General features: G+C 36.0%; 2 protein-coding genes across 2 annotated transcripts in view; one reads left to right on the forward strand and one right to left on the reverse strand.

Moving 5' to 3' along the window:
- LOC122076462 (ATPase 11, plasma membrane-type-like) overlaps positions 1-1,049 on the reverse strand; it is a 10,342-nt gene extending 9,293 nt beyond the window's left edge. The window contains exons 1-4 of the mRNA XM_042641764.1: positions 891-1,049; positions 549-646; positions 330-449; positions 86-184 (exon numbers count right to left, since the gene is read on the reverse strand). Of these exons, the coding sequence (XP_042497698.1) occupies positions 86-184; positions 330-449; positions 549-602 (273 nt within the window). The 5' untranslated portion in view covers positions 603-646; positions 891-1,049. The remainder of the gene's footprint in view (positions 1-85; positions 185-329; positions 450-548; positions 647-890) is intronic.
- LOC122076262 lies at positions 1,009-5,688 on the forward strand. Its single transcript, XM_042641587.1, has 4 exons — positions 1,009-1,059; positions 3,591-3,869; positions 3,997-4,193; positions 5,642-5,688. The coding sequence occupies exons 1-4, from the start codon at positions 1,009-1,011 to the stop codon at positions 5,643-5,645; spliced, it is 531 nt and encodes a 176-aa protein (XP_042497521.1). The 3' UTR covers positions 5,646-5,688.
- Positions 5,689-11,598: the final 5,910 nt, after the last annotated feature.

The following is an 11,598-nucleotide window of genomic DNA, read 5'->3' on the forward strand; positions in this document are numbered from 1 at the left end:
CAGCCTAACGAAGTGAACCATCAAAGCCACACCCCCTAAAAACCCCAAACCAGAAAGAACACAGAAAGGGAAAATCAGTGCTAACTCCTCCATTCGCAAGAGCGATGGCCATAATCGCAGCCGCTTCCATAACCCATGACAAAGGATTCCACATAAACCCTAAGAACTTCAAGAACTTACTCTCCTGAAAAAAAAAACAAAATACAAAACAAAACAAAACAAAAAACAAAAACAAAAGTTCTTATAAGGAAAAGTGAAGCATCATAATAAAATCACAAATCCAGTCCAGAAAAATAAAATGTTAGAAACAAAACTAGCACAAGAAGGACCTTTTTCTCCTCAAGCTTGTTGTATCCGAAAATGGTTAATCTCTCCTGAGCAGCCTCAGTAGTGAGACCATCCTTGCTACATCGCAGATTCAGAAAAACCTCTTCCAAGGGTATGTTTTCCTGCACTCAAGTACAAATCCATCAAAATATCATCCAAACACAACCACCAACCCTCATAATAAAAAGGAAAACAAGAGATCTGCAGTTCAGAACTAGTACCAAATCCACAGCCTCCTTCAAAACAGCTTCCAACACTTCAGTTTTATCAGCCATCTCTACTTTCTGCGTGCGAGCGTGCTTCTCTCTCCTCCTTCACTCTTCAGAAAACAAAACAAAGCAAAGATAAGAAACGATGAACTCAAAACAGAAACCGAAAGAAACCATCAAAATTCACCGCCAAAGTTACAAAAACACAAAGAACAAGATTAAACGATTCACCAGACACCAACACTACTATGTAAACTTCAAAGAAGATTCATCGGCAAACCACATCGAAAGACGCAAAGGCGGCAACAACAACAACAACAACAACGATAGTATTAGATTTATACTATTTAGTACCAGAGAGCAACGGCATTAACAGTCGAGACACACTGAAGCGCTCTCTCTCTCTCTCTCTCTCTCTCTCCCTCTCCCTCGATAACTCTGCGTTTTATTTAGGCCTCTAACTTAGGGCACGATGGCTCCTTCCCCGGATAAAACAGCGGAAAGTGGAGCATGTACTTGGAGGGTACAACACGGCGTCATTAAAATCTTCCCTAAAGTCTCAGACTTTCTCTACCCCCTGACCTTTTTTCTTCTTTCTCCTTTTCTTTTTTCTTTTCCTTTTCCTTTTTAACCTTTCATCCTTTGCTATCTCTCAGGCTATGTTTGATAGCCAAGTGAAGAAAAAAATAAAAATAAAAAAATAAAAAAAGAATCTAGTATAGAAAAAAGAATATAATGAAATAAAATGATAAAAAAATAAAAAGATTATATATATTTAATTATCAAGAGAAGAAAAAAAAATTCAAAAAATTTTAAATTTTAAGAGAGAGATAGATACGTAGGAAATAATTGTGTAATCATTCTTTTTTGTCTTATTATTTTTTCATATTTTCTCATGTTTTCTTACGTTTTTAGTATAAAAAAATTTAAGAGAACAAAAGAAAACTTTATAATTCTCAAAAGGAATTTTGAATTTAAAATGAAGAATCTTTTCTTAGGTGAAAACATACCAAATGCAAAGAAAAATTCTTCACCTAAAGAAAAAAGTACAAATATTGTACTTTTTTCTTTTCTTAACTACCAAACACAACCTCAGCAATAGTTTGGTCGCGAGAGGACATTATCTTTTAAGTGCCATTTTCTTTTTTTCTTTCTTTTTTTTTTTAATTAATTTATTCCACTAGTTTAATTTATCCAGGTGTCCCATTGTAAGAAACTAGGGCCCACCATCAATCTAGACGGTCAAAAGATTATTTGATTTAATTCAGAGAAATTTCCTTTTTCAGTTAATCTGATGGTGCTACAATGGATCTACTTTTGAGTGGGACCAGCTTAGCTGTCGAATTATGTGGTCTCTTACCCACGTGTATTCCTGCGACGTTAATACACCAAAGTGGATCCCCATTAATTACTTACTATAATTTATTTATTTTTCTATTTCTTGTACTCTTTTTTCGGACTCTTGTCTCTATCCATATGCATTGACATAAATACCCTCTATCTCAGAAGTTCCATATTATTTTCCAAAATCTCAACGTGGAAGGCTTTTCCTATTGATGGGAGGCGTTGATCCCAATCCATCCCATGCGAGTACATCCGTACAGATAGCAATTGTTTATTATTATAATATTTTAAAAAAAGCTTAGATATTTTTTACCCAAAAAAAAAAATTTCTATCCCTTTAAAACCCAAGGCGAATGTATGCAAAAATATATGAGCAACTAAAATATAAAAAGATGCGTAAACATGCATGAATCGAGTTTTCCTTTATTCATAGTTTTTTTTTTTTTCATACTTAGATTAAATGAGATTATTCAACTTTCATTGAAAGCAGTGAAAAACATTAAACGTCTCATATAAGTGGCCCAAAGTATGCCTCTTCATCCATAGTAAAAGAAGATTTGTCTAATTCTTTTTATACATCTCATCTAATTGATAACAAAAAATATTATTTTTTTATCTGAACAATAAAAAATCAAAATTTACTTTGACACACAAGTCCAATTATCACAAATTAAGCAAAATCGTCAATGGTGGAGGGATTTTTCCTTCTCAACATATGAAGAAAAACTTTTGTCATTTGTCAAGTGACTTCAAAGTTCAAACTTGATATGAGACTAATCCACTCATAGCCCTAAATATTAAAATCATAATTTCAACATCTGCCTTCCATGTGGCATAGATTAGATGTTTATGTGCATTTATTTTTTTATTAAAAATCATGTATATCTTGATTATTCCTAGTTTTTTTGCTTGTGGTTATTTATTTAGAGAGTAAAGTTTTAATGAAGAGAGAATTTTTTTTTTCTTTCACAAGGTCTTTTTGGACAATTAGTCCATATGATCAAATCACGAGACCTTGCTTCCTGGGGCAAAGTACCATGTCTCCTCCAAACTAACGGTGCTAATCCTTTTGAATTAAAATTAAATAATCTAAAATTTAATCAAAACGTCACATCACCCTTGATTAAGAAATTCTCCATTCGCGTATGAGTGAAGAAAAACTAAATCCTTAAATCCTTATTAACTACTTTATTATGTTGTCATTGTCTTTTTACTATTGCTAGGCATGGATTTTCGATGGGTTCCTCAATTGCGTATGGGTATTAATGTTGTCACTTGTCACTGATATCGATTGAAATAAAAAAGTAATAATAATAATAATAAGCGAAAGCAAGTTCTGGTTTGTGAGATCCTATATATTCTCACATGGAACACATGTGAAGGGAGGGGCTATGGAGGAACAAAACTCGTGGTGATGACTTTAGTTCCACAGATTCGGTGGAACGTTCAGACTTTTCTGTTAAAGAGCTAAGAGGCCGTTTGGTAGTGTTCATAAAAAACGTTTCTAGCGTTTTTGAGTGTTAATAGAACCAAAAAACGCAAAAAACCGTTTGGTAGTGTAAAGCTCTGTTTCGGTTTTTTTGAAACTCAAAGTACATAAAAAACGAAAAATCTGGGTTTTGACGAAACACCCCGCTCCCTGTTCTGTCGGTGGGTTTCGTTTCAAAATAAATCTGTTGAAACAATCGTTCCCGACAGTCCGCGACATAGAGAGGAGAGCAGTGGAGAGAAGCCAAAACCGTCTCAGCTCTCGTTCTTCTTCTTCCTCCAACCTTCGTTCCTGACGGTCGGCGACAGAGAGAGGAGATCAGCGAGGAGAGAAGCCAGAACCCATATCTGAACTTCCGAAAAACCCATCTCAGGCAAGCATTCTTCTCGTTCTTCTTCTTCCTCCAAACGGAGTTTCTGGAATTTCCGCGACAGAGAGAGGAGATCAGCGAGGAGAACCCGCCAGAACCCATATCTGAACTTCCGAAAAACCCATCTCAGGCAAGCATTCTTCTCGTTCTTCTTCTTCCTCCAAACGGAGTTTCTGGAATTTCCGCGACAGAGAGAGGAGATCAGCGAGGAGAACCCGCCAGAACCCATATCTGAACTTCCGAAAAACCCATCTCAGGCAAGAAGTGATCTCGTTCTTCATCTTCCTCCAACCTCCGTTCCCGACGGTCGGCGACAGAGAGAGGAGATCAGCGAGGAGAGAAGCCAGAACCCACTTCCCTCCTTCCGAAAAACCCATCTCAGGTCTTCATTGCTATCTACTTTGCCTTCGGCTTCGTTTTGGCCAGGTTCTTCCTGGATAACTTCATCTTTCGTGTAAGGTTCTTGACTCTATTTTTTTATTTGTTTCTATTATTCTTGAATAATTCCTGTATCAACAAGTCGTTATTGTTATATCCGGAGATGGTTAAGTCGTTCGTATAATGGGATTTGAGTTCAACACGTCTGCTATTGTTATTATAACGACAATAGATGATCCTACTTAAAATGTGCTCACTTTTTGTTTTGGTTGCCATTACTTATTCCAAATTCCAGTCAAGCAAACTTAGGTAGAAGCAGAGGAAGGAAGACAATGCACTCACAACTACTATTATAGTACAACTGATCATATTCAAGGTTTTTTGGGTGAGATTCAGTCCAAGGGGTTTAATTAATGAGGAAGATTGATTCTAGAGGAAATTTAGGGCTTTCACATGGCATATTCCTATTATATGCTGAGTGCAATAGTTTGTAAAAGTGTAGCTGAAGGAAAGATGTACGGGACTCTATGAGGATCATTTGCTTCTGATGATTTCTCTTTTGATAAACCGAATCATCTGTGCAGAAATTATTATTAGATATTTTGTAAGGATTTGAAGATTCACTCAAGTCCCTTTTGCTGCACTGCCCAAGCCACTACCAGCACTATTTACAGCCCCATCCACCTTGATCACCGAAGCCCCTGCCGCTTTCCCTGAGACTGGTGCCTGTTATTGTGTACATCAATGTCTCCTACTGAAACTAGTACCTTATTCTTTACCACTATTAGCACAGCTTCAAAAGTCGTTATCTTTATCGCCTTGGCTCACGAACTGGTGGAGGATCTTGATAGAAGATGCTTTGGCCATAATGTAATCTTGAAGCGTCACATGATGAAAGCCTATGACAGATTGGAGTGGGACTTTCTCCTGGCTGTACTTTGGAAATTTTGGTTCAATGACAGAATGGTGCTTCTCATCAACAATAGTATATCTTCTGCATGGTTCATCACTTCGGAATGTTATTGAACGCACATTTGGGGTATTGAAGAACAAATTTAAAATTTTAAGGCTAATGCATCAGTTCCCATTGGAAACTCAGGCATCAATCGTACTGGCATGTTGTGGGCTACACAACTATATTCGAGAAGAGCATATTGCTGACGCAGAATTCGTGGGGATGAGCGATGATTTAAAAGTTGCAGAAGATGACTTGAATCCGCCACATGAAGATTTCGTTGATCATTCTACAATACAATCAAGTCAACGAAATCGGGCAAAAGAGATGAATGCCACTAGGCTAAGAATTACAAATGCAATGGCTAGACAGCAAAGGATGCCAGAACTAGTTGAAAACTAAAACCGATAACTATTTTGGCAAAACTGAAAACCTAAATTGATGTTTCAACCCACGTAGTACTTGTTTTATGGTACATTTATATATGTGGTACAAGTTGATATATTATTATGAATGTCATATATTTGGATGCTATATTAACTTTTTTGATAAATAAATTTCTGTTACAGATGACTTCTTCTATGCCCCCACTCATGATAGCAACTTGTGAAATTTGTGGGAAGAGTTGTGGTAAATATACAACCAAGTCGGGTAAAAATATTGGAAGAGAATTTTTCAAGTGTGAAGATTCATGTAATTTTTTCATGTGGGTGGACCAACTACATCTATGTAGATGTGGTAACGGTCAATGCAAAGTACGAACTGCGACGAAAGGTCCAAACAAGGGACAGTATTTTCTATGTTGCCCAAATTCAACTGGGGTAATTTATTTCTACTATTGACCTATACCTATAGGTAATTTATGATTTTTGTTTAATTCGATGCTAAATTTCAACGACCCTAATCACATATATTATTTGATATAGGCTGATAACCGTGGATGTGGTATGTTTGTATGGTTGAAAGATGAAGCACATATCTCTACCATACAACATACATTATGTTCAGAAAGCTCAAGCTCAACATCAACATCATCCAGACCACTTTCCGTTTCAAACGAGTACATGAAAGGATATCTGGAAGGGACACTTAAAGGATTAGAGGACCAAACAAATAAGATGAAAGACATCCTCCATGCATTCAAGTCTTTAGACTTAGAAAAAAAGTGAAAATTTGGGGAATTATGTAATAGTTAACTTGCACAAGGCATTGTTAATACTGTATTTTATTCATCCTTTGGAAACCATGTTTTTTTCATTGGTGTGTAATATTTTATTGTCCCAAAAAAATTTATATGCTTATAGTATTTTAATGTTATTTTTGTAATTATTGGCTTAAAAGAAAAGTAAAAAAAAAAAACTGTTTCTGAAACAAGCATTACCAAACGGCAGAAATGTCGTTTCTGCGTTCTGAAACTGTTCTAGAAACAGATTCACCAAACAGCTTTAAATCGTTTAAAAACGGCGTTTTGACACAGAAACTGAAATTTCCGTTTCTGACACGAAACGGAGTTTCTGGAACAGAAACGATACCAAACGGAGCCTAAGGGTTTCAACATCATGGGTATCCTAAGGTTCCTTTTCCTAACATGCAATTGATATTTATATTGAAACTTAATTCTTTTACCAAAAAAAAACAGCAAGAAACTCAATTCCTGGTTTGGGTCTTTGGCTGACTCAAATCTAACTTTTAAAAAATAAAATAAGAGAAAAGTTTTCATTTGTGTTGTGAAGGAATCGTACAGCGATCATGGCGGTCAATATATCTATACATGTGAATAATTGATAATGCCCTTCATTCTTGGTATTTACCCTATGGACGCCATACAAGCTAGTGTCGACAGTAAAGATGTTAATCAGTTTGGTTTCAGTTTAAATGGTACAAATCGGTTCAGTTCACATTTATTTGATTAAAACCATAACTGCATCATTTACTAAACGGTTCTACTTTATGAAACCATGGCCGTTTAGTAAACGGTTTCGATTTCCACAGTTTCTAAACGATGTAGGTTTCACGGTTTTAAATGGTTTCGATTTTGGTTTATTCCATATGATTTGTAAAATGGTTCACAATCAGTTTTCTTTATAACTTGCAACCATCTCTAAACTGAAGATCATAAGCTTATTCAAAAATAATTGGCAACCACAAATAAGAGATTCTATATTAATGATGGTATGTCTTAATTTGATAATTTAGTGCTATTTATTTGCATGGTCATTCTCAAACATATAGAACTAATATCATACAACATCCAAATCTAACATTCTACAGCATAAAATATTAAAATGATAGGTGGTATTAAAATGATAGGTGGTTCAACCAAAACACCCCATCTATGATAATATAATAACATAGTAACATATATGGATGACAACTTCATGATCTAAAGCCTGAACTTGAACTGAATTGTAATAAATCATACCAAAACAGGATGAACACTCAATTTAATTGTTAATTGTTATAAGGATTACTGTCCTTGCTTTATTTAATTGCTATACAGATTAAACGGATCGATTTAAACGGTTTCAATTCGGTTTGAAACCAACGAGTTTCGCTGTTAAAACAGATCCGACCCATTTTGCTAATCGGCCTGAAACTTGAAACCATAACCGTAACATTTACTAAACGGTTTTGCGGTTTCGGTGTAAACGAATTGGTTCAGTTTCGGTTACAAATTCTCATCCTTAAGTGTCATGCTCATCATAGTGTCTATCTCTTTTCTCACACTTACGGAAAATTTCTCTCAACCCTTCTGTTGTTTGAGTTGCTAGCTCCGAAAAATTAAACTAAAAGCATCTTCTTGTTTTTAGTTTTTTGAAGAAGGTGGGAATTTAAGATAATATGACTATTGTTTGTTGGATGGATGTATCTAGCTCCTCTCCAACGATTGCATCCTCCAACGACAATTCAAAGGTTGGGAGGACTTGGTCATGCATCCCAACATCTGCCAACATTTGATTATGTGTGTCTAAGTCCTCCCAACCTTTAGATGGATCATTGAAACATCAATGATGTTAGAGAGGATCTATTTCCAAAAAAGATCCTTTGCACTGGTCTAATTCACATGTCCACCTCAAATGAATGACCATTATTGTCAATTTGTTAACTAGTCAACAATTTTCATAAGCTTTAGCCATTGGTATTGATGCTTTGAAATAAAATTTCATGTGAATAAGAAGATGAAAGGAACCATACATGTGGACCTTTCGCCAAGGTGAGCTATTTTTATATACAAGTTCCATAACAATATCAAGAACATAGATTCTCAAGACGGGTTACTTTTAGATAAAATTCTCTAGATAGGTTGAGATTACGCCACATGATAATTTAGTTGAGGCTCAAATTTTGGTAATGCGAATTTAATTTAATGGTAATAAAAAAAAATTATCTTCTTAAGAGAGTAATTGGTTTGGTGGTGGTAGATCAAACTGAAAAGAATAATTCAGAATGTGATTTTGTTTTTTTTAACATAAGTTGGAGGCAAAAAAAGTGGCTGCAAGAATCAATACATAATGGTCCATGAATTTGACTTATTGGACCATCAAATTTAACAATTTCTTAATGTATTTCTTATCCATCCAAGTGTACATCAGCTTTTTGCATGGCTCAAGATATCAGGTGATTACAAGTACCCACAATTGAAAATCATTCCGTCCTTCACTATCATGGAGGAAAAATAATATGATGAAAGAGTGATGCTATTTCTACAAAATGTTATGGTAAAAATATCATTTTGTTGTATATTTTTCTACCATGTCGTGTTATTCACTATTCTTTTCTTCATTATTGTTCTAGGCCTTTTTTTTTTTTTTTTTCCTTGATTTGATTTGATTGATTTTATTTTATTTTCATGCAGTAGTTTTTTCGGACATGAAATTCTATATATGATCCAGACACACTGCCACTAACCATCAAATTAGAGATGCTTTACAATGCCTACATGTACATCACTCGAATCTATGTCAATTATATGGTTATCTTTAATTAAATATAATGGAAATATGCTTTTATCTAGTTATGTCAAAGGTTTTTCTGCCACTCATACATACCCACTCACATTTTTTTCTTTTTCTGGACATTGTCTTTCTTCTTAGATCATGCGAGTCCTCTATAGTCTATGCATTTGTTTGGCATGAGAAATGTCAATACATGCAAACAATGTGTAATTTTATCCTTTTGTCATGTTACGAGGAAAAAAGTTATCATTTCCACCAAAACTACCACTACTAATGTGTGTGATTCTTGCAAAACTCTTAAGCAAGGTCAATGTTTAGGGGTTCAGTGTAGTAAAACTATGACTAAGATTGCAATATGGCCAAAAAGGTAAAAGTTTTAAAGACTAGGCTACTGGTTTAGTAAAATTTAATTGAATCTAAAACTGAAAAAGTACCCATTAAGACAATTTCAAAGGGTTCCTTTTTTTTGGGGGGGGGGGGGCGAGGTGGGGGTGGCTAGGGCTTGGGTGGGGAGGGGTGTAGATAGCAAAATGTTGGTTGTTGATTGATCTTTCTAAACAAAAAGGATGAGATTGTTAGATCCTCGACACCATCTACTTATGCTCTTAGCAATCGTTTCCCATTTGAAAGAGAATTTCTCTCTGTTTGAACTTTGAAGATTCACAATTTCAAAAGATGATAAAGCAAAAGAACCAATGGTCAGAAAGCAAAACAAAACTTTTGCAATCACAAAGAAAAACATTCCTTTCTAATCTGAAGCTGAGGAAGATGCCCTTCATTAATTATTTGCCCCAATCTCTCTTAAATTATATAATGCTTCAACCCTTCAATCATGTTGGAGAATTCCTACCAAATTTAAACAACCACAAGATGAGGAATATTCAATTAAAGTGCAGGGTAGAATTACAGTAATTGGCATAGGAATCTCATTAGGCCCCTATGAGTACCAAAAAATAAAGTCAGACATATATAGGCCCTTCTCAAGTTCACAAGTCACAAAACACACAGAGAGAGAGAGAGAGAGAGAGAGAGAGAGAGAGAGAGAGAGAGAGAGGGGGTGGACAGGAGGACACTAGAGCCAACTCAGATAATTGGAACTGCTGGGCCTTTGCGAGAGATTATATCCCTACAGCCTTGTCTCAGGGGGGACATGAGGACACCAAGGCCAACTCAGATAATTGGAACTGTTAGGTCTTTGCAATGTTGCTATCTACTTTTTTCCAATCCAACGTAGGCGCATGCAGCTCTAAAGCCCCACTCCACTTCACTAAAGTTGGAAACTAAATTAATTCGCCTAGTCAGGTCTGGTCATCTTGTCCCCCATTGATCTCCATTTCCCACCACATTGGTAGATATTGGCTTTGTTTGGTGAGGACTTGAAGTTTTAATCAGTTGAAACTTAGGGATTATAATGGGGTCAATAGTAATACGAAGTATATATGAAAATTGCAGGTCATCAGTTCTGCATCATGGTTTGAGGAATTAATATTAAATTGATCGATCTGCATCAGCAGAGGCTGATATGATTCTTGACCTAATCCAATGCAACGAGGATCAAAAGTTAAAACTTCAAAGAAAAGAAAAAAAAAACCTCAAATTCAATCAATGGGGCAATTACTTGACAGTTCACACTGTAGAAGGAAAGAATTAAAAAAGGTGCGAGGTCAATTAATGGGCTAAAACTTCACCCCTATTGCATATAAGGTTTGCTTAGTTGTAACCTAGGTAGGTTGTTTGTTCTAATTGTTGAATAGGTGCAATTATTTTTTCCCAAGTTGGCTAATTGATGTGATGCACAGCCTGTGGAACCCGTGACCACTACAATCAGGTTTCTCTCTCTTGCTGGTAATCACCCCACCTTGTCTCACACCGTCCATGGGTGTGGGACCAATCCCCAAGGTGATATCTACATCCCATGAATTTCATGGTGTCATCTCCACCAAGACCTAACCCATGCAATAGCAGATTTTCCGGAGAAATTTTAACCTCCAAAGTAACATGCACGATGCCAACCTAACCGATCTTCTTTTTTATTTCTATCTTTCGTTCTTTAATTTCTTCCTCTTATATCCGCAAGCACATCCCTGATATTAGGCAAGCAAACGTGGCATCTTCAGCTACACAGGCGGGTAGCTTTCTTTTTCACTTATCTTTTATATTCATCATTTGATGGATGAGTTGATGTAATAAAATAAAATAAAAGAGAATGAGACAAAAACTGAGGAATTTCATTTATTGAAACTCATTACGTGACGGTTCCACCCAGCCATCACAAACTCTACAACTTGGCTAAATATAGATGTCACCATCCCTGTACACAGTAAAACCGCAAAAGTAAAACAAAGAATCCCACTGGTCTGGGCCTACCAATATGGAACGGAGACTTTACATATGGCCAAGCCACACGGTCCTCTATCTACCATCAAATAGAATTCTTACAATGAATTCTTCATCCAGTTGTGTGCAAATCCGCATATGTACCGCCATGATCTGTCCAGCCAGTTGCCGATCCTGAACTGTGCAGATGTTTACAAGTATATGCTACAGAAACATATAGTACTTCTACCCCC

The sequence above is a fragment of the Macadamia integrifolia genome, chromosome 4 (genome assembly GCF_013358625.1).
Source record: "Macadamia integrifolia cultivar HAES 741 chromosome 4, SCU_Mint_v3, whole genome shotgun sequence".
Taxonomy (NCBI): domain Eukaryota; kingdom Viridiplantae; phylum Streptophyta; class Magnoliopsida; order Proteales; family Proteaceae; genus Macadamia; species Macadamia integrifolia.